Source organism: Mesoplodon mirus (genome assembly GCF_964341445.2).
Source record: "Mesoplodon mirus genome assembly, chromosome: 1".
NCBI classification, from domain to species: Eukaryota; Metazoa; Chordata; class Mammalia; order Artiodactyla; family Ziphiidae; genus Mesoplodon; species Mesoplodon mirus.
In genome coordinates, this window is record NC_138976.1 from 209,048,014 (window position 1) to 209,071,246 (window position 23,233).

Here is a 23,233-nt window from a genome sequence, read left to right on the forward strand (position 1 = left end):
TCTGGGGTCCTGGGGCCCAAGTTCCCCTCCAGCCCTTCAACACGATGTCTCTCTATTCCCAAATAAAGCTAAAGTATGTGCAGGCTTTTTCCATTTCTTTGGTCAGCCTCAGCCTCTGGAAATTAGTATGTTTCTTCAAATATTATTTAAATGTACAAGTTAGCTGAACTTTAATAGAAGGAGATTAGGAAACATAAGTAGAAAGCTTATAAACGTTCAAACAAATGTCTTTACAAGTAAAATTTTCATGTAACAAAAATTTCTAAGCTGCAGCTTTTGGCCCTTTTTTATTTCAAATGTGATTCAACTAATTCCAGTTGAACAAAATCATGTGACCATATTTTCAGAACAGAGAAGTGTTAAACAATTGCACTTCTGTGTAAGTGACCCAAGAGGGAGTCAACAGTAAGATCTCCATATTTTCAGATAACTTTAAGCATTTCCACACATTGAAATACCCAGAGGGTGGGAATGCACACATTGAAGTACCCAGAGGGTGGGAATGCACTGAAAACATTATCCAGAGCACACATAAAAGTAATAATTTATTGTGCATAAGATAAGACCTTCAAGAAAAAAAAAATCCAGAAAATACTTATCAAAAGATGTGCCCTTGGGGACTTCCCTGGTGGTCCAGTGGTTAAGACTCCAAGCTTCCACTGCAGGGGGCGCGGGCTCAATCCCTGGTCAGGGAACTAAGGTCCCACTGCGCAGCAACCAAAAAAAACAAAAAGGTGTGCCCTTGGCTATTAATCGGGACCCAAGAAAAGGCATATTGACTGCTTCCCAAAACAGTATTTCAGATACTTGTACATCAAGAAAGGCTTGCAGATTGCTAGTCTTAACTTAGGAAGATCAGGTAAAAGAAAATAGATTTTATGTTCTTTGGCCCAAATCCTGGAACATCTGTACACAATATTTCATGCATTTATGGTCGCTGCTCTTCAGGACAGACATGACAGAGTTGGAAAAGATGCAAAACAGACAGCAAAGTAATCTTGGTGGCTACAGAGCTTCCAGATGAAGAAAAGAACAAAGCATTCTCCACGCTGGGTGGCAGTGGCAGCGGGGAGGCATTCGTGTATTTACTTGTTTAGTGTCTGTCTTCTCCACCAGATCGTATGCTTCATGGGCTCAGGGATGCTGTCTTTTGTATTTTAACTTTTTGTTGAAATATATAGACACAGAAAAGGGCACACATCATAAATATACAGTTGGATAATTTCTTACAAAATCATAGAACCACCGGCCAGAAGAGGAAACAGAGCAAGAGCAGCCCCCAGAGTCCCTGTGCTCCCTTCTGTCATTTCTTCCACAGCGCCAGGGCCAGGGCCCACCCACCTGCCACAGGACTCTACAGGACAGGGTTGGCACCTGTCACTGCATACAGTGTCCCTATGAGGTCCGTCCATGTGGAGTATAACTGGTGAGCATTCACCTTGTTGCCATGTAGCCTTCCGTCCTGTGGATAAGCCACAAAGCATTCACCCAGTATTCTGTTCCTGGGCCCTTCCAGGTCCTGACAATTGTAAATAGTGCTGCTGTGTGCATGTCTTTTAGTGACACATGTACATGTTTATGTTGGGTAGAGTTGCTGAATCTTAGGGTAGATGTATGTTCAGCTTTGAGGTGTTGCCAACCAGTTTTTCAAAGTAACTGTGCCCATTTATACTCTCACCAGCAGGGTGTGAGGGTTCCAGTTGCTCAGTTCAGTTTCGACACTAGTTTTGTCAGTTGTTTGTAGCCATTCAGGGGTGTATGTTGTGGTATTCCATTGTGGTTTTTATTTATACTTTCCTGATGCTCAGTGTTATTTTGTTCACCAGGACATACCCAGCATTTAACAAAGTGCCCATGGTGTTTTGTTTTGTTTTTTTTAATTTATTTATTTATTTATTTATTTTTAGCCATGTTGGGGCTTCGTTTCTGTGCGAGGGCTTTCTCTAGTTGCGGCGAGCGGGGGTCATTCTTCATCGCGGTGCACGGGCCTCTCACTATCGCGGCCTCTCTTGTTGCATAGCACAGGCTCCAGGCGCGCAGGCTCAGTAGTTGTGGCTCACAAGCCCAGTTGCTCCACGGCATGTGGGATCTTCCCAGACCAGGACTCGAACCCGTGTCCCCTGCATTGGCAGGCAGATTCTCAACCACTGCGCCACCAGGGAAGCCCGCCCATGGTTTTTATTAGAGCTCTTTCAATGCAAGTGACAGAGGATGGGACAGAATCTTAACGCACATTGGCTTAGCAAAAAAGGAAATTTAGGGACTTCCCTGGTGGTGCACTGGTTAAGAATACACCTGCCCATGCAGGGGACACAGGTTGGAGCCCTAGCCCGGGAAGATCCCACATGCCGCGGAGCAACTAAACCCGTGCACCACAACTACTGAGCCTGTGCTCTAGAGCCCGTGAGCCACAACTACTGGGCCGGCGTGCCACAGCTACTGAAGCCCACGTGCCTAGAGCCCGTGCTCCGCAACAAGAGAAGACACCACAATGAGAAGCCAACGCACCACAACAAAGAGTAGCCCCCACTCGCCGCAACTAGAGAAAGCCCGCGCGCAGCAGCAAAGACCCAACACAGCCAAAAATAAATAAATAAATATTTATTTTTTAAATAAATATTTTTAAAAAGGGAAAGTTAGTCACTCCAGTAGTAGTAGAGGGCTGGAGTAGTTCAGACAATCAAAGAAAGGTTGCCTGCGTTTGGGGATCACACCAAGATAAGAGGATTTTCCCTGCCGTTGTGAGGCCCTCATCTCTGCACGGTTCTCTGCTGGTTCTCTGTCAGGACAACACATGGGCCTCATACAGCCTGGAAGAGGCTGTCTGCTGAGCAACCCCTGTAGGGTTTTTTGAGGAGCTGACAATCTGTGATGACCTGAGCCAATCCTGTGAACAGGGACAGGTCTGTTACCAGAGGAGGGGTAATAAGAAAGCTTCCCAGGCAAAGAAAAACGGGTCTGACAGTCCACAATAGCTCCACACAGTAGACACTCTGCAAATCATTCTGAGTGAAGGAATTAGTCAATCCAAGTTCATCGTGTGTGTAGGCCTCATCATGTATGAGACGATGAACTTGAAATACTTTTACTTAAGGGCCCTCTGGGGACCTCCCTGGTGGCCCAATGGGTAAGACTTCACGCTCCCAATGCAGGGGGCCCGGGTTTGATCCCTGGTCAGGAAACTAGATCCCATGTGCATGCCACAGCTAAGAGTTCGCATGCCGCAACTAAGACCCGGAACAGCCTAAATAAATAAATAAATGAACAAACATTTAAAACAAAATAAAGAGGTCCTCTAGGAGAATAAAGCAGTTTCAGGACAACGCAGCAAAGAAAATCCATCTGCCCTCAATCAATGTAAGAGATATTCCATGCTGAAAATTTGAACTGTTACAGGATGTGTTTTGCCAGTTCATGGATGGTCTGTAGAGAAATGCATAAATGAAAGCATTTTCTGTGTTTGCTACTCTCCTGTTACCTGTTTTGAGTCTCAAGTCAAGCCCAGGATCAGCTGGCCCCTTCCTACTGCCCAGTCCTGAAGGGGATGCTTATATCGTTTGTGGCCAGATGATAAGACGTGTGTTATTCTAAGACCCAAAAAACAACTATGCATTTTCTCTTGAGTCTTTAAGGGAAAAATGGGAGCCCCTTATTAAAAATAATAATAATAATAAGCAAAATACTTACATCCATGGCAGGACATAAGGAGGTGTATAGAGTAAGGATCTAGGTGAATTTTCCTCTCTCTCTCACAAATGTTATGTGGGATCCTGGGTGGGAATCCTGAAAGAGAAAAAGGACATTAAGCAAAAACTAAGATAGCTGAATAAAGTATAGACTTTAGTTATAAAAGTGATGTCCCAAGATTGGTTCATTAACTGTAACAAATATACCACACCAATATTTGATGTTAATGATATAGGAACTCTGTACTGTCTTCCCAGTTCTTCTGTCAGTCTAAAACTGTTTTTTAAAATAAAAATTCAGTAGAGGGGCTTGGAAGGAGCCCATGTATGAAGAGTGGGGTGTTGGTCCCTGAAGCGTAAGCCTTATTGGTTTTAGGGTGAATTCACTCTGACCTCCCTCACTCTGATCAGCACTGAGCCGGACTGTGGGTCACCTGAAATTTGCTTCGAGAAAGGCATTGGGGTCAGGAGGCCAGCTCAGTTTGGCTTCTTTACTTTGGGCTTGGGGTCATTGGAGCAGCCTTGCAAGTCTCTGAGCCTTTTTTTTTCTTATTTTTAAAATGGGCATAAGTTTATATCCCTGCCTCATAAAGTTATCCTGTGATTAAATATGTAAAGACCTGGCAAAGTTAGAAGTATTGTGCAAATAAAATAAATTATTATCGTCCTTTTGGACTATTTTACCAAGGTTTGTTTTCCCTCTCACGTTTTAATTCTCTTGCCTAATATTCATTTTATTTTATTTTTCTTTAAACCATCAGGACTTGATGTAATACAAAATTTCAACCATTTATTTATTTATTTATTTATTTATTTATTTATTTATTTATGGCTGCGTTGGGTCTTTGTTGCTGTGCGTGGGCTTTCTCTAGTTGTGGCGAGCGGGGGCTACTCTTCATTGCGGTGCGCGGGCTTCTCGTTGTGGTGGCTTCTCTTGTTGCGGAGCACGGGCTCTAGGCAAGTGGGCTTCAGTAGTTGTGGCACGCCAGCTCAGTAGTTGTGGCTCACGGGCTCTAGAGCACAGGCTGAGTAGTTGTGGCGCACCGGCTTAGTTGCTCCGTGGCATGTGGGATCTTCCCTGACCAGGGCTCAAACCCGTGTCCCCTGCATTGGCAGGCGGATTCTTAACCACTGAGCCACCAGGGAAGCCCAAAAAATTTCAACCATTTAAAATTTTATTTACATAAATTATTTGTGCCCTATTTTATTTTGTCCCAGAGGTGGGGGGGCGGGTGCAGTTTCCTCTGTTTCTACGGACATGAGTTGACAATGGTTCATATATTTTCTTCCCATTTTTAAAAACTGAAGGCATTTTAACATAGGACTCTAGAATACAAGTTTGGACATATATCATTAGTTCTCTATATAAAATGTAATTTAAATATTATTTAAACCTTAAATTCTATACCCGAACTATTCATCAAGTATGAGGGAAAATTGAAAATATAAACATGAAAGGCCTCAAAAATGGACAATTGAAACGCACTGCCTTTGTTGGGCACCCTGCTAAACCCCTTCTGAAATCACAGTAGAGAGTGTTTTAAAAGACATACTGCACAAGGATGAAGAATAGGCCAGAGGAAGGCAGCAGTAACATACAGGAAGCAGATCACAGTGTGTTGTTTGATGAGGACCAGAGAAAGCTGAGACCTAACCCTTGAAGGAAGTTGATTTGTTCTGTGGAAGCTCTGATAGAGGGATTATGGATAGGAGAAGAATTAGTAGAAAGTCTATATGAGAGTCAGTCCGTCCTCACCCTGACAGAAGGCCTATGTGAAAAAGCTAGGAACCTCCAGAAAGGGCCTGGACTCTGCAACCTGACTCCTCTGGAGAGAAAACTGTGGACTTCTAATAAAAATAAGCACAGGGGTGTTCCCTGGTGGCCTAGTGGTTAGGATTCCAGGCTTTTACTGCCGTGGCCGGGATTCAGTCCCTAGCTGGGGAACTGAGATCCCACAAGCCACATGGTGTGGGCCACCCCCAACCCCAACTCAAAAAAAATAGACACAACAAGTTGCCTTCACTAGATCAGGAGCCCTTTACTGTTGGGGACTTAAGTCTTATACCACATGGAATATATGAACAAACCTGTAGGGGCTATTATGTTTCCCAACAAAAATGTTTCTGTTGCTACCATCAACATCAGTTGCCAGCATGAATTATGTTACAAGTTGATTGTAATCACACTTGACCTGTGTATTACAACTATATTTGAATTTAGAAATGTTAAATGGGAGAATTGTTTATGAGCTCAGGCTTTGGAATCCGATTGCCTTAGGTTTGAATCAATTTACTAGTTGTACAATCTTGAGCAAGTATCTTAATTTTTCAAGCCTCAGTTCCATTTATTTGTTTGTTTGTTTTGGGGGTTTTTGTTTTGGTTTTGGTTTGGTTTTTTTGCGGTACGCGGGCCTCTCACTGCTGTGGCCTCTCCCGTTGCGGAGCACAGGCTCCGGACGCGCAGGCTCAGTGGCCATGGCTCACGGGCCCAGCCACTCCGCGGCATGTGGGGTCTTACCAGACCGGGGCACGAACCCGTGTCCCCTGCATCGGCAGGCGGACTCTTAACGACTGCGCCACCAGGGAAGCCCCTATTTATTTTTTTAAATAAATTTATTTATTGACTTATTTTTTTTGGCTGCGTTGGTTCTTCGTTGCTGCACGCAGGCTTTCTCTAGTTGCAGTGAGTGGGGGCTACTCTCCGTTGTGATGCGCGGGCTTCTCATTGCATAGTGGCTTCTCTTGTTGGGGAGCACGGGCTCTAGGCGTGCCGACCTCAGTAGTTGTGGCTCGCGGGCTCTAGAGCGCAGGCTCGGAAGTTGTTTCGCACGGGCTCCACGGCGTGTGGGATCTTCCCTGATCAGGGCTTGAACCCGTGTCCCCTGCGTTGGCAAGCGGATTCTTAACCACTGTGCCACCAGGGAAGTCCCCTCAGTTTCATTTAAATGGGCCTTATACCAATGGTTTCATATGACTGCTGTGAACATTTGATGAGCTAATGCATGTCAAGCGCATAGGGCCTGCAAATGTTAAGAGATCAATAAACTGTGTGTGGCAGTGTGGGTGTGTAATTTGTCTTTTGAAAAAGAAACTAAACACCTTAAAAACTCAAAAAATCTGTGATTCTATGAAAAAATTTAAATTAGACCATAGTTACTTTAAATTATAATCAGTTTCAATGCTTTGGACATTACTTTGAGATTTATGAAATAATGAGAGTTTTAATCTTAGTAATGATAAAATTGTCAGTGAATATCTGGAATATTACTTTCATCATCTGCTTGCATTTCATTATTTTGCTTGCATAATTACATATTAAAAACTTTATGAAGAGAAAGTTGTGAAATTACCTCTAAAGAGTTTCTAGCATTGATTATGTTTATATGTGTGTGTGTGTTCAGCTTCTTAATTATCATTTCTGACTATTTTAAAAGAAACCAACTTGGCTTGCCTTTTTAATTATCAGTCTAGGAGGGAACAGACTACATTTAAAAGCATACAATTGCTACCCAATTAGCTTAGAATGAAAAAAACAATCTTAAAAACAGAACTACTGTTTGGACTTGTATCCCCACCTGAAGTGATGTTTACTGTCTAGTAATCTTAATGGGGTTGATCTTTTAAGGGTACACTTGCCTTCAGATTGATTGCATGGTGTATGTTTCTTGGCTCTATATATGACTGATTTTGCTTGCCTAACCTTCCCCTTTCCATTCTAAACAGGGAAGTTATAGAAGGATTATATGTGTAAACTTTATTCCTTCCTAGGAATAGAGTGATTTTAGAGCCACAGAAGAAAGAAGGCTAGAGAATTCTGAGGGGTGGACCGAGGTGTTGGGGTGATCTCCTGCTTGTTAATATGCATGTGCAGAAGGATTCCGAAGGGGCTATGGTGTGTGCGTGCGTCACACCAACCTGTCTTACCCAGCTCTTTCCCCTGAGAGGGCCTGGATGCACTGAAGCCCCAGGAGCAATAAGCCCAGGTCTTAGCTCCTCGGAGAAACACTGATACCTGTTGAATAAATTAGGCTCAATACTGATACAAAATAAACAAATAAGGGAGGAGTAAAAGCTCGTTCTTCTGGTGGAAATGTTCTCGTCAGTGTGGAAGGCATGATGGAGACTGTCACCCTTTGGCAACCCTCCTGGGGTTGACTCAGCTGGGAAGCAACAGCAGGCCCAGGCTGGTGAGTGGACATCTGACTGAGGAGCCAGACAGTGGCCTGGGCTCATGATGTCCCCTTGGAAAATACCAGTTACAGAGGGAAAAGGGTGACTTTGGGGTCACCCCAAAAGCACAGCAGCATTTCTGTGGCACTCCCGATGTAGCATCATGAGGCGACCTCAGACCTGGACTGAGGCCCATCTGCAGCCCCAAGAGGTCTCACTCTCCAAACCGCCAAGACTTGAAGCAGGGACAGACTGGAGATTGGGGGTGGGGGCAGGGGCTGTGGTGGGCACAGAGGGGAGCTGGGGACGTCTGAAATTTCCTGGTTGGAATGTTATGTTTTGGTAAAGCAGGAAGATGGCCCCATTTGGGGAAATGCCCACTGAGCGTCCAGGGGTGACGGGTATCTTATCTACTGCTCGCTCTAGAAAAGGACGACTGACTGTGGGTGTAATGGTTGTGGGTGAGCCTGCAGGGAGATAACAGAGGGTCCCACCCGGGCAGAATGGCCTCAGAGCCCCCAAAACGGTACACTTGTTCACTCCATAATATCATTATGTGACATCTGTGAATATAGATGTAAAATGTGTGTAAAGAAACTGCACCTGGACAGGAATAAAGACGCAGACGTAGAGAATGGACTTGAGGACACAGGGAGGGGGAAGGGTAAGCTGGGACGAAGTGAGAGGTAGCATGGACATATATACGCTACCAAACGTAAAATAGATAGCTAGTGGGAAGCAGCCGCATAGCACAGGGAGATCAGCTCAGTGCTTTGTGTCCACCTAGAGGGGTGGGATCAGGAGGGTGGGAGGGAGACGCAAGAGGTAGGGGATATGGGGATATATGTATACGTATAGCTGATTCACTTTGTTATAAAGCAGAAACTAACACACCATTGTAAAGCAACTATACTCCAAGAAAGATGTTTAAAAAAAAAGAAACAAACTGCGCCTGTGACTGGCCTGTGACTGCCACAGAAATGCTGCTGTGCTTTTGGGGTGACCCCAAAGTCACCCTTTTCCCTCTGTGACTGGCGCCTGTGACAGAGGAACCGCTTAACGTTTGTTAGCTTCATCTTTAAAATAAGAGCAAATTGCCTTCTAAGTGCAGATGTTGTAGGCATTTCTAAGCCTTCTGACGTTGGAAACAACTGGCACAGTTGTCTCAGGATTTCCGGGTGTGGGGCACAGTGTGGATGCCTAGCTTGACTCTGGCCGCGCACCCACCCAGAGCTGCACAGGCCCCCAGCCTACAGCGGCTACAGGTGATGCCCCAACCCAGGCCTACAGGCAGACGGGCTCTCCCTCCTCTTCCTACACCCAGCAACTTGGAGTCCGTGTACTGTGTCCAATGACAAAAGCAATACAATTTAGTAACAAATTTGATATGCTTTATTCAGATGAAACAATCCATGAATTGGGCAAGTCCAGGGCCTCACAAGCAGGGGAACACTGTTCCCAAGGGAGTTTTAAAGACTTGTTAAAGAGCCCACACAAAAACAAGGCAGGATTGGCTAGGAGATCCCATTTTCTAGGGTGTAGTGAGCTCATTAAAGCTGAATTGGAGGACTATGATTGGGGTTAGGTGTCGTCCAGATATGCAGGCTGACTTAGCTTTAGATGTGTGCCGTGGGCCAGGCCTCGGGGGTAACTTCCATTTTATGGGTCCTGATTTACAAATTAACTTTACCGGCTGCCTCTGCCACCATCCACCTCAGTCTGTCCCAGTGCCACGATGATTTGAGGATTGGCCACCATCCTTTGAACCCATTCCCATCCGCACACACCCAATTCCAGCACCTCATATCCCTCACTGGCAGCTCCACTGTTTCCCTGCTTCTCCTGGCAACAAGGGCTCCTTGTGGAACAGCCTGTGTCTGTGTTCTTCCTCACCCTGGATTCTTCTTCCTCCACCAGAATCCAGCACAAGTCCTCACGGCCCCACCAACACCTTTGTCCCAGCACCACAGATGGAGCCGCCTAGTCAACCACTCCCTCCTCCCTGAGCCTTGCCTGTGCTCCCTGTCCCACACCTGGCCTCCACCTCTGCCATCTTCATGGGCACCTCCACAGACTGACCTGTGCTGGGAGCCCCACATCTTCCTACCCATGCCCGCCTCTCCCCAGCAGCACAGTAGCTAAAGGGAACAGGGATTCTTTATGGGGCGGGGGCGGGGGGGGAGGGGAGGAAAATGCTCTGGAGTTAGAAACTGGTGATGGTTGCATAACCTTGTGAATATACCAAAACTCACTGAATTATACACTTTAAAGGAGTGGATTTTGTTAATGTGAATTATACCTCAATTTAGGGGAAAAATTACTGAATCAGACGACATAATCTTTGGGAAAATATTAAAGTCAAGATGAATTAGTATATCTATGGACACTCAAACTAAAGACACATTTAAACTAAAGACTCAAGGTTTCCCATTCATTTAAGTGGGGGTGGGGGGTGAACCGGGATGGTATGACTGGTCTGTAACACAAGGCTGGTTTTCTCTAAAGTTCTGTTTAAAATTCTCTTCCCTTTGGACCAGCATCCAGCAGCCATTCCAACAGCAAAGTAGATCTCAGGTAGAAAACTGGGATGAATAACAAATTGGCAACTTTCTCACAGCTACCATTTTTTCTATCATAAACACCAGGAGAGTTCTTGACTGCAAAGTCCAGGCATATGGCAAGCAGCTAAATAAACACCCATTTTGAATCACCGCTTAGGACAAGCTTCCTGTGGAAGGCTGACAGGCCAAGTGTGTGCAAAGGACCCACACCATGCAGCCTGTTCCCAGCCTTCCCAACAACACTGGGAAGCACAGGCCTCCCATTTGCTCCCTTTACGTACCAGACCTCGACCTTAGTTTCACCAGTGGCAGCATGTGAAGTATCTAAGGTGCTTTCCAGGTCAGGCTGATAACTTTCCAGTCAACTTTTTTTGTGTGAAGCTATTTTTTCATGTTAAATATTCTAAAATATATTGGCCAGATTGCTGCCTTATCAGAGTACATCATCTTACTCCTTTCTTGGTGGTTCAGTTGGCTTTTCTGAATGTCAAATATGGTAATATGTAAACCTTTCAATTGCTATTGAAATATGCTGATCTTATGCTATGACCTAGGCCCACTTTGCATTTAGCGTTGTATCACTTTTCACAACTTATCTGTCTTCTCCCTCAAAGCCACCTGTACATGTCTCACATGGATGAGACCCACCCTTTGTATTTCTAACTATCATTGACGGTATCTAGACTGTGCTTTTTATGTTGCGTCTCTGGGCTACTCTTCAGCCTTTAGTTGCTTTCTTTCTGTCAGCTTTGAATATTTGAGGTCACCAGACAAGTGAATGAAGCTGGATAAACAGGGCAATATTATTAACTTATATAAAAGGGAACTTCCCACACAAGCCCCTAAAAGCTCTCCAGAAACACATACTAAATGCCTGATCTCTTCCTAACGTTAGTGTTTCTACTTTTGGTTTTTTATTTTAAAAACTAAACAGAGTAAATTTTATTTTTTTTAGAGAAAGTTTCTAATCTAAACCCTCCTTTTGCTCATGAGGAGAAGGCCTAGAGAGGCTGTGAGGTCTGCTTGGAAGCAGACCAAGCCCTTGAGCCTCAGGCTGGAGCTGGCCCAGGCCACGTGCTTCCAGCTCAGCCTGGAAGTTACACTGCCACATTCACATGTTGTCCTTTACATTCCTCATACAGCTGTTATTAATTTAGAAGAGGCTGAGGTTTAAAAATCCCCCAGCACTCTTTTCCATTTAAAAAACGTAGGTATACATTTTCTCATAAAAACTATTTCGCTGAAATTAGAAATCATCTAAGTTTAAACCAGGCCCAACCCAGCCTTTGGTCAGAATGGCTTGGTGTTTGGACGTGTTCTCGCTCCATCAGCATCTTTCTCACACAGGGGTCTGAGGGCACTGGCCTCACACGCTGGCAACAAACCCACTGATATGTGGCTGGCCCTTTAAAAGTTATGACACATCTTTGTCCCCACAAGACCTCATTTGACGGAGCTGATTTTCTTCAGCCCATCAAGTACCTGCATCCTCAGGAAGGCCCCATCCTCTGAAGCAGGCAAGTTCTGCTCACCCACAGTTCCAGCCCTGCCCCTTGTCTTGCAGGAGGAGGGGTTTCTCTGACTGGCTGCTAGACCAGACATTTCTCAGAGGAAGCCGCACCACACTTTCCTTCCATGAGGTTTGGGGCAGCCACGATGGCTGGGTTTGGGTTTGGATTTGGATTTGGGACATGGCCGGGCTTACATGTGATTTCAGCATCAGTCCAGGTGTCCGTTTCTACAGCAGGAGCTGTGAGAAGAGGGAAAGAAAATGTGTCTTTCAAAAGCTGACCCTTTTGGAACTTAGGATCTTACTGTGGAGCCTACTTTTAGTCTCTATCATATCACCCCAAGCCCGCAATCTGTTCTCACAAGAACAGGCAAAAATAAGTTTTTCCAAGAATTGAGAAGATGGGGCCACTCGTTACTCTATTTGTTGCGAACATTCCGTTCAGATTCCTGCAAAGCTTTGTTGTTCTAATGATCTACAAGTCAAGTCTAATACTAGAGGTTCCCAGAGCCCACTACAAATAATAGAAGCAGACATTTCCAGAACTATTACATTACATGGAGGGAAAAGCCAACCCTACTTTAGAGTTGCAAGCCTAGAAACTTGTGAAATTCGACTTCATTTCCATTTTAGAGAGGATACTTTTGACTCTAAAATGGTACACGATCTCATCATGAAGCTAACTTTTAGCAGAGCATGCTCCCTGAAACCCTATTATCCAGAATAGCCAGACACAATGCCTGGGGGAGACACACAGGTCACTGGGAGAGTCCAGGTGGCCCCACGCTGGCTGTGCAGGAGCCAAGTGCCCACAGTTACCAATATGCAGGCTAGGGCCATTTGGCAGCAAGCGTGAGGACAGATGGTGGAAGCATCCACTGTGTTGGGGGCCAGCCCACAGGCCTCAGTTTGAAAGGCTTTTAAGGCCAAATGCTAGCACTCTAGAGAAAAACGTTTGCTTTACAATGAGAAACCTGGCAGACAGCACCTCACTTCAGTCACCAGGATCAGCATCACCTTGGTGGGTCAGCTGGCCGGCATGCCTGACCAGCCTCCTCAAGCTGTCCAGGTCACGAGACACAGACAAAGGAAGCAGGTCAGCCAAACGCTGTGGGGCCCTGGGTAGACAAGCCAGTGAAATCAGAATGGAGTCGTGTAACCTGTTGACACTGGGCACTCGATGGTGTGGAATCCTGGAGGCTGTGTGTCAGTGGAGATCTAGAACAGGCAGTGCTGATGACCACAGAAGGCAGGAGTGGGGATGGCCATGGCCGGGACGCCATGATGCCTGGATGAGAAAATGGCACACCTGAAAATTAAAGACTTTCAGGGAATGCAAGACACACCTGAAAAGGGTTTCTTGCTTCTTTTCAGTCACCTGGAACAGCGTCCCTGCGCCCCACAGATTTCTCTAACCGTTTCTTCTCCCCACAGGAAAAGTACCCCGAGGCTGTGCACCTTTCAGAGGGGGCCTCCTCCAGCTGCATGGGCATCAGGAGCCCCAGCCGACCAGGGTGAGTGCACAGGCTCCACCAGTCCCTCCCCAACACCCAGACGGTTGTTTCCTGTTAAAAATGAGGATTACAGATAGAAAACAAATGTAAACCACCCAACTGACATCTTGAGGTAATGTCTGTGGAGTCATAACAGATAAGCAGCCAATGGCAGGAGAGCACAAGGGAGACCATGTGGGGACTGTAAACACAGACGGGGTCTGTAAGGAAAAGGTGCCAGTCTCACTGCTGGGGTCCTTAGGAGGCCAAGGAGGGGAGGCCACGACGGGTGGAGCTCTATTTTCACCAACTTATTTCAAGAAGTGTGGGGAGTCAGCAAGCACTGAGTGAGGGGAGGACTCATCTGGGTCTCCCTCCACCCACCATGGGCACCTTTATGTGCATATGGACAGGATGTGCTTCTGTGACCTGTGCCTAAAGATGTTTTGTTTCCAAGCCTTAAAATGGTGTTGTAGTTATGTTAGCTTCTGGAACTTGCCTTATTCAACATTATTTCCAAAATTCACCTCTGATGGTGCATGTAGCTGTAGTTCATTCATTTTCAGTGCTTATACTCCATTAGGTGAATATATGTATTTCTGCATTCTTCAGGTCTTGGGCATTTGGGTTATTCATTTTCCACTATTTCTAACATTCCTGTTCATGTCCTCTGGCACACAAGTACACCAGCTTCTCTTAGGCATATACCTAGAAGTGAAATTCCTGGGTCATGGGGCAGATTCAGCTATCACTGCCAAATTCCTTTCAAAGTAGTTTATCAATTTATGTTTCCCACCAGTAATTTTTAAGTTCTTATGGCTCTATATCCTGTACTTCACTTGTATGATCACACTAATGTGCACTGGGTACAAAACAGTATCTTACTGTGGTCTTAGTTCCCATTTTCCTGTTTGTTCATGATATTGAACATCTCTTCATGTTTAACTGGCCATACTCTCTTTTCATCTGTGGGTCTTTAAGATGAGGGGAGTCCGAGCACGGCCTCGGGGGGAGGGCAGGAACTCCAAGGATGGCTGGGAGGCGAGCAGCACTCCTGCCTGGGTGGGCATCCTCTCCTCTAGAGAGAGAGGCCGGTGCTGCATACAGTTTAGTCTGACTTCAAGAGCACTTAGCGATGCATCTTACCTCTTTCAGGTTTGAACTAGTCATTGTTTGGAGGATACAAATAGATGAAGAAGGGAAGGTTTTGCCAAAGCTGGATCTTCTCACCAAAGTGCCGCTGCAAGGTAGGGATGTTCTGGTGATTTCTCGCTATGCTCAACACAGACACCTACTTATTTCATCTGGGTTTATATGGCAAGAATCAAAAGTCAAAAACTTCATTAATGTACTTTTTAAATCAGTTTTCAAAATATTTTTGTCCATAATCACTCAAAAAGCACAGGCAAGGGGCATTGCTCCCCCAGGGCCCTCCTAGGCTGAGTGCTCAATGTCTCTGCCTCAGGCATTTGGGTAAGCGCTCTGTTCAAGGTCATGATTCAGTCGTCCTGCCTTCCCATTCAGTGTGGCCAGCAGAGAATGAGGGCATTGTCTCGGTGAAGTTTCTTACCCAATTTCTTTTCTTTACAGCCCTGGAACTGGACAAGAACAGAGTCATAGAAACTGCTCCTCTCAGCTTCCGAACCCTACTGGGCGTGCTGGGCATTGAAGCCACTCTGGAAAGTCTGATTAAATCACTTCACACAGAGGCAAGCAACTAGTTCCCGAACAGTGAACAACTACACGTAGAAGTAAGATGCTGCACCTGGAGGCATGTGATTTTATTGAATATAAAAATTTGCTCTTTTCCACTTAGAAACCTTACTTCTAGGACATGTTTATGCAGTTATGGCACATTATATATAAGTTGTCAGGACATGAAAAATAAATACAGTTATTTAAATTCAAAATACCAAACAAACAAGTGACACATATAGTGTATTTTTAAAAGTAAACTCAGCATCTGCGGAAGTACAGGAGTGGCTGTCCACCCTGGGATGTGGGGAGCCACTGTGCTCCCCCCTTGGTATGAATATGAGGGCAGAGGTGGCCCCAGCCCATCTCAAAGGTCAGCCCTCCTCCTGTTACCCACCACCTAGGGACTCTTGGAGGGCTTGCCAACACAGCCTCATCTCGTAGGCATTTCCTCAGAAACCTCTGGGGAGCCACACCACCCTCCTCGCCTCCTGGCTCTGGAAAGCAGCACTTGGAGGCTTTCACAGCACCTCTCAGCAGCAAGTCCTCTGACATTCACTCTTCCTGGTCTTCCACAAAAAAGTAGAGCGGTTAGCATAAAAAAACACAGTGAGACAGCAAATACGGCACTGTCCCTTCACACAGGACCTTGGCACCCTGGTCCCTCCGCACAGAAGAAACAGTGTTTTCGTTAAAGTCCCCCAGAGTCTAAGTGCTGCACTGACCTGAGTTGCCAGTTTAAAGTAGAATGGGTGAAAACATTGTTTCAATCAGATGAAAGCCTCAGAGCAGGGGCCGTGGTGGAGTGTGAGAAGAGCAAAGGGTTGGGTCAAGACCCTCTAGCAGGGGACACTCATCTCTCACCTCTTCCCCCCAAGTAGAGGGTGATGGTTTTCAGACAGTCCAGACCAGCCAGGACAGGCAACAGGAGGCTACCCAGCCCACCTCCTTGAGCTGGCGTTCCAGAGCTCTGCACACAGGCACTCAGGGTCCTCTGCACGCCCTGGCCAAGACCATCCTCACCCCAGGCCAGCAACAAGGAACCTCAGGCCAAAACAACTCTGGAAGCTGCCTACTTCCACGCACTCTGGAGCCTGCAACTTGCCCATGAGAACGCGGCTCCATGCACATCCCTATGAGTGGAATCTCCAAAGCCCCTGTACCCCAACACACTACATGAATGAGAGATGTGTGTCATTTGAATATGTTTTTGAACCTCTGAGTGTAGAAGTAAGTAGTAAGTGGTAAGTGGTCGTAAGAAGTAAATGATAGGACAGAATTGGAGAGTAAATTCTGGAAGAGCTGGCTTGATTCTAATAAGCATAATTCTCAATTTATCACAAAACTCCCCACAAAAATTTACAATCAGCAAAATATTCTCATTTTTTTGTGTAGTATTTTCATACAATCCCATGGTTTCACTAATATTATATTAAAGTAAGCCTTCATTAGTCCCTCAAAATGATGATATAAATAATCTATACAACCTACCATAGAATAAAAAACTGAAGCCAAGATTCCCAACAGTTTTCGTAGCAGCTGGGCACACTTTTGGTGACCCCAACAAGAACCCTCTTAGTGCCAGCCAGGAGTCTTGCGGAAGCAGGGCTTTGGGCAGCCCCGACGGGGAGGTGGGCCAGCACCACTCAAGGCCACTAACACCACACATCTTAGTGAAACCCAAGGGAGGAACAGGTATGGGGAAGGAGGGGAAACTCGATGCTGGCTCTGGCAGAAGCAGCTGAGGTTTCCCACACACCCAAAAATGCCAGGGACCCAGAGCTGGCAGGAGCACAGCCACCCCGTGACACCCACGCTGGGCACAGCAGCTCAGAGTTGCAGCTCTGCTTCCAGCTCCCACAGCAGCAATTTCAGGTGGGAAAGCACACCTTGTCTCCCCTAAAGTTAAAGAGGATAAAATCATTCAGCACAAAAAAAAAGTCAGTGCTCGCATGAGTGGTGTCAACCCCTGCCCTGAGTGCCACGCTCCCTGCTGACCCTGTGCAGAGCGGTGGGTATGGCATCTCCACAGGGACTCCGAGTCCACTGCTCAAAACTGATGTCCATATCAACAACGTATTGCTCTCCACAGCAGGGAACCACTAAACCTGCGCTGACACATGGCTTGCATTGGAAAAGTGACCAAGTAACTCAGCTGGGAAAGTTCCAGTAGTATCTGTGTTTTCTTAAAAGTCCAAACTCTAAGGTATATGTGACAATTCAAGTTTTCTGTGTTAGGATTCTGGTGGTAGGAGATCCAAACCTTGGGTCTTATAAGGCTTTTTAGAGATTAGACGTGAGCCCTGCGTGGAAAGGGAGAACTGCCCAGAGGGGCCCCCTGGGACACAGCACACTGCTGGGCTCATGTCCAACATTCCTTGTCCTGGAAGATGTTTCTAGTGCTCTTCCATTCTGTGTCTCCCAGAGGCAGGCCCACCTGAACAGGGGTTGAAAAGCAAAAACATTCACAGCCAAAAGTCACCCAACACAACAGAAACTCTATCATTCAACCTTCACATTCTATGTTCAAGTTTCAAAACCACTACAGGAAAAAAGTTAGACCTTATGGAGAACTAATGTGCAATCTTCGCTTTCCTTGAACCTAGTCGACATCACGGTGGCGTCTTTGGCATGTACAGTCTTTAAATAGTAGTTGACTATCTTGCCATCCAGTTTATACTGATGAGGAATGCTCTCATAGGGCTTGAGGTCAAGATCCAGCACAGACACGGAGAAGGCAAACCTGGATCTTGATGAAGGGACAATGGGCCTTTGATCGGAGCTGGAAGCAAAAGAGCAATTTCAGAATACACAAACCTCCCAAATCCTCTCAACCCAACTCACAAAGAGCACCCATTCTGTGCATCAATATGCATTCCATCTCTGTCTGTGCCAACTGTATGTACTAGTGCTAGAAGCTTCTGCAAGAGAGGCACCTACTGTGATACCCGCCAGCACACCAGACAAGAGAGAGTTAATGTGCAGAAGATGGAAAAGCAATTATGTAGAACACGCGATTGATATTCACCATATCCCAGTAGTATAAACGAATGCTAAGAAAGTTACTTTATCGTGAGCCAAGTATTACAAAACCTAAGAAAATGGGGAAAGTAGCTCTGGCTATTCAACAGCCAAATGGATAGAATGTTGAGGACAGACTTCTCTTTTCGTGTCCTTTAGCGTCTGGTGAGAAACTCTTGCTCCTTTATACTTTTGCACATTCGGAGAGAGAGATCTAGTCTCAGGTTTTATTCTCAAATTGTATCTGCAGTGTTTGGTATTTTGTTTCTTAGGGTTTAGCTGTGGTCTTTCTAAATACTGTCATAGTTGTATGCTTATAACAAAATATGAACAATTACTTGTACTTAAAAAACACTTTCAGGCTAATTCTGAATTTTGTACTAAGATTGCTATATATATCACTTAGCTCTCAGAGTGCTTGATACATAGTACGCATCCAAATGATTGGTTAAATACATTATATGAGCTCAGTTTAGCCCAAGAGAAGTATTCAGGAGTCCTGGTTTCTCCATGTGTACTACTCTTCTAGATTTCAAAATTATTAAAAAAACAAAACAAGCAAACAAAATACCAATTTCAAAACCTCCTGCCTGGGAGAGGGAAGGCAGATAAAACATTCCTATTTAATAAGCCTAATCAAGGCCTAGACTCTAGCTCAATTCCTGCTCAGAAATACTATTTACAGGAAAAATGAACCCCTGGCTCAGCTGTTGGGGTCTTAGCTACTCCCTCCTGAACAGCAGAGAACATGTATACAAATTAAGGTCTGGCTTCTGAGTCTCAGTCTCAGGGCCTGAAACCCAAGCTCCACACAGCGGGGCTGGGACAGTGAACATCTCTGGCCCTCAACAGGGCTGCACATTTTATAGGATACCTCACGTCACATCAGAACCAACACCCAATAAGATGACGTGACTAAAGAGAGGAGTCCATCACGCAGAGGCTGGTGGGAGCACGGCCCAAGAGCCACTGCTGAGGAGAGTCTGACCGTTTGTTGACCTCAAGCTCCCAGTGAGCCCAGGCCTAAGGTTCCTGACACCTGATATGCTTCTCTGCCCTGGGGATGACACTGGTGATCACATGGCTCAGAAGTTTCTAGACACATGTCCCAGCTCCTCTCCCACCATGTCGGTTTCTGCCAAGCAGCTGGTCAAGGGTGTCAGGACTCCTGGCCCTCAGCCCCTCACATTTCTGTATCCTGACTGCATCCTTGCTTCAGGAAGGGCAATAGATAATCACATCTGTGTGGTTTTCTCTCATCTAACAACACTGCTTAATCCAAATGGATTCCTGTCACTAACCATGGGGGGGCATTTTCTAAGGGGATAATGAGAGTTTTCAACTAAACAGAACAACTTTTTTTTTTAATATTTCAGTTATGCCCTATAAATGTCCCTCTGTGTTTCCTATCAGAAAGTGGACAATTCAGTGCCTGCCAAGAAGCAGGACTCCTGGGAATGTTTAGTTCAAAAGCATCAGAAAAACAGGTGGCTGGCAGCCAGTGACGAGATCATCTTGACCCAGGAACACACAACAGATGATTGTGAAACATTCTGCAAAACTGTGTGTGGGGTTTGGCACCCTGAAGATGAATGCTGAAGATGCCATCTAATCACTGAGAGAAGATTATCAGGTTCATCCTGAATTCCTAAAAAGGTCAGAGAGGGGACTGGATAATGATGTCCAGGAGAAGATGCTGCAAAGAGGAAGCAGAACAATGGAATGTTGTTTTAAAGGCTTTGAAATGACTATAAAGGTCGGCACATCAGGACCTGGTAAAAGGAGGAAAAATAAGGCCCACAGGAACCTACAGCTTCTTGCCTCTAAGTCATGATGGTAGCTTGGGGTTTTCTTTGAGAGAAAGGAATTTGGACCACAGTATCCAAGCCCTTGAGATCTTTTCTTAGAAAATAATAGTAAACTTGAATGAACAAGCTTTTAAAATTATTCTCAATAATGTCTTTTTGACTGTATTACAAACTTCTAAAGAGCAAGAGTTAATAATCCCCATGATATCAAGTAGGCCTTGGAAATCGGCCTCTGTTAATAAACATGATCCTGCCAGAGCCTCTCTAAATATAGGGACACCAACTCTCTTGCCAATCCACAAAACCCTGCTAGACCAAGGACACATGACACAGTAGCAGGTGCCTCACCTTGTATCCTGCAGACAAGGAGAGAGCGCGATCATGATAGAGCAGTCTTTTGCAGTCATGGCGACCCGGTACTGCTGAACCTGCAGGGGAAGGAGAGGTCAGCTCCATGGCATCGCCACACACACCCTTCCCCACTGGAGAGGTCCAAGAACTGGTCCCAGACCTGGGGGTGCGTTAGGAAGACCCAGTCCCAAAGAGCTCATTAGAGGCCAGTGATGCCCTCTGACCTCTCACTGCAGGCAGTGTATGGGCCCTGATTCCAAAACCTGGGACCTAGGACTTGTCTTCGGCAAGACAGTCACAGCCCACCTTGGAAGAAAAAGCAGTAAGTGGCGTCAGCTGTTGATGTGCTAGCCACACTGGCCGCACCGAGCGTACCACTCTATACCCCAAGATGGTGGCACACAGACACACACCAAGGCCCTGCGTAGAGCAACAAAATGTCCCCAGATCACCTAGCACACTAGAATGTCATGCAGCTTCCATGAATGACACCGCAAACAGAGGGATCGCCAACTGTGTGTTAACTCACTTCATCCCCACAGCGACCCCACAGGCAGGTGCTTAGTGTCCCCGTTTATGGATAAGGAAACAGACACAGAACGACCTGTCCACTCTGCACTGCTAGGCTAGACTCAAACCCAGGTGTTTCGACTCTGAAGCCGAAGATGTGACTGAACTGCTGCAATCTTATGAGCAAATTTTACTGGATGAGGACTTGCTTCTTCTGGATGAGCAAAATGAAAGTGGTTTCTTGAGATGGAATCTCCTAGTGAAGATGCTGCTAAGATTGCTGTAATGACAGAGAATTGAGAATATGACGTAAACTTAGTTGATAAAGCAGCAGCAGAGTTTGAGGGGACTGACTCCAATTTTGAAAGAAGTTCTGCTGTGGGTAAAGTGCTTTCAAAGAGCATTTCATGCTTCAGATAAATCATTCATGGAAGGAAGAGTCAACCAATGTGTTAAACGTCACTGGTGTCTTATTTTAAGAAATTGCCACGGCCACCCCAACCTCCAGCAGCCACCACCCTGACCACTACCCTGAACATCGAGGCAAGACCCTCTGCCGGCAAAAAGATTACTTGCTGAAGGCTCAGGTGATGGTCAGCATTTTTTAGCAATGAAGTATTTTTTAATTAATGTATATACATTTTTTAAGACATAATACTATTGTGCACTTAATATAGTGTAAACATAACTTTGATATGCACTGGGAAACCAAAAAATTCATTTAACTCGCTTTATTGAGATATTTGCTTTATTGTGGTGGTCTGGAACCAAACCCACAATATCTCTGAGGTACACCTGTAATCACATTAAAAGAAAACAGGAGAAAAGTCACATGATCTTCTCAACAGGAACAGAAAAAGCATTGAAAAACTCAACACCCACTCCTGATAAAAACCCTTAACAAATCAGGAATAGAAGGAAACTTCCTTAATTTGATAATGGTTATTTATTTTAAAAATAAACCAAGCAACACCCAAAAAAACCTACAGCAAACAATTTACTTAATGGTAAATACTTTCTCTTTGAGAGTGGGAACAAAAATTAACTATATGCAGTTAGGCAAAACAAAATAAATAAGTGAAAAGTATAAGGATCAGAAAGAAAAACAAATCAAATTCACAAACAATATGATTATATATAATCATATATATATATATTATATACTATATATAATGAAAATCCAACAGAAGCTATAGATTGTTAGAATTAGTAAGTGACTTCAACAAGGTTGACAGATAAAGAGGTCAAAGTAGAAAAATCAATTACATTCCTATATATCCACATAGATACCATCTATATCTAAAACCATCAAATATCTAGGAATATATCTAATATATCTAATAAAATATAAGATCTCTCTAAAGAAAATCATAAAGTGTTTTATCAGACTTTAAATAACACCTAATAAAAAGAAAACACCCATGTTGGAAGCCTTAATATTGTATGGATGTCAACTCTTGTCATCATTTTAATTCCAAATCAGTCAAAATCCCAAAAGGTCTGTTGTTTTTCCTTGTAGAACTGAACAAAGTTCATTCTTTTAAAAAAAATTTTTTTTAGGTATATTGATGTACGATATTATATAAGCTTCAGGTGTACAACACAGTGAGTCACAACTTTTTTAAGTTATACACCATTTATAACTATTATAAACTATTGGCTATATTCCCTGTGTTGTACAATACACCCTTGTAGCTTATTTATTTTATACATAGTAATTTGTACCTCTTAATCCCCAACCCCTATCTTGCCTCTCCCTCATCCCTCTCCCCAGTGATAACCACTCATTTATTCTCTGTATCTGTGAGTCTGTTTCTTTTTTTGAACAAGTTGATTCCAAGATTTATATAGATAAGCAAAAGGTCAAGAAGAGCCAAGGCATTAATTAAAAGAAAGACATTCCTGAAGAAAGTAGAAGGATTTACTCTACTGGGTATCAAGATTCATTATGACTCTAGAGTGATCAGGACGATTCCTATGATTCTAGGACAACTGCATATGAAAATAAAACCTTACCTCATGCCATACCAAAAATCAATTGCAGAAGGTACCCACCAAATGTGAAAGGCAAAACAAAGTTTCTAAAATATCTGTGGGACTTTAAGGTAGATAAAACATAAAGGCTGCTAAAGAAGGAAAGAGATGTAAATTAAATGACCTTAAAATTATGACCTTCCCTTCTGAAAATGACTTTATTAAGAGAGTAAAATGGCAAGTGGAAGAAGTTATCTGTAGCACACATATCTGACAATGAGCATCTATCCAGAATACATAAAGATTTCCTTCAAACCAATAAGAAAAAGACAGACAACCATACAAAAAACTGGGCAAGAGACTTAAATAGGTGCCTCATGGAAAAGAAAATATAAATAAACATATGAAAAGGTGTTGAATCTCATTACCACAATAAGCTACCATTACACACTCA

The 23,233-nt window shown here is 44.5% G+C and overlaps 2 protein-coding genes across 4 annotated transcripts in view; one reads left to right on the forward strand and one right to left on the reverse strand.

Moving 5' to 3' along the window:
• The window catches only part of CENPP (centromere protein P), a 232,136-nt gene extending 215,242 nt beyond the window's left edge, over nucleotides 1-16,894 (forward strand). For both annotated transcript variants that reach the window (XM_082636181.1, XM_082636182.1), the window contains 3 exons: nucleotides 13,362-13,441; nucleotides 14,576-14,667; nucleotides 15,011-16,894. In XM_082636181.1, the coding sequence (XP_082492307.1) occupies nucleotides 13,362-13,441; nucleotides 14,576-14,667; nucleotides 15,011-15,141 (303 nt within the window). In that variant the 3' untranslated portion in view covers nucleotides 15,142-16,894. The remainder of the gene's footprint in view (nucleotides 1-13,361; nucleotides 13,442-14,575; nucleotides 14,668-15,010) is intronic.
• Nucleotides 16,895-17,560: 666 nt separating this feature from the next.
• The window catches only part of IPPK (inositol-pentakisphosphate 2-kinase), a 47,118-nt gene continuing 41,445 nt past the window's right edge, over nucleotides 17,561-23,233 (reverse strand). For both annotated transcript variants that reach the window (XM_082635353.1, XM_082635354.1), the window contains 2 exons: nucleotides 20,293-20,372; nucleotides 17,561-17,897 (listed from right to left, as the gene is read on the reverse strand). In XM_082635353.1, coding sequence (XP_082491479.1) covers nucleotides 17,672-17,897; nucleotides 20,293-20,372 — 306 coding nt within the window. In that variant the 3' untranslated portion in view covers nucleotides 17,561-17,671. The remainder of the gene's footprint in view (nucleotides 17,898-20,292; nucleotides 20,373-23,233) is intronic.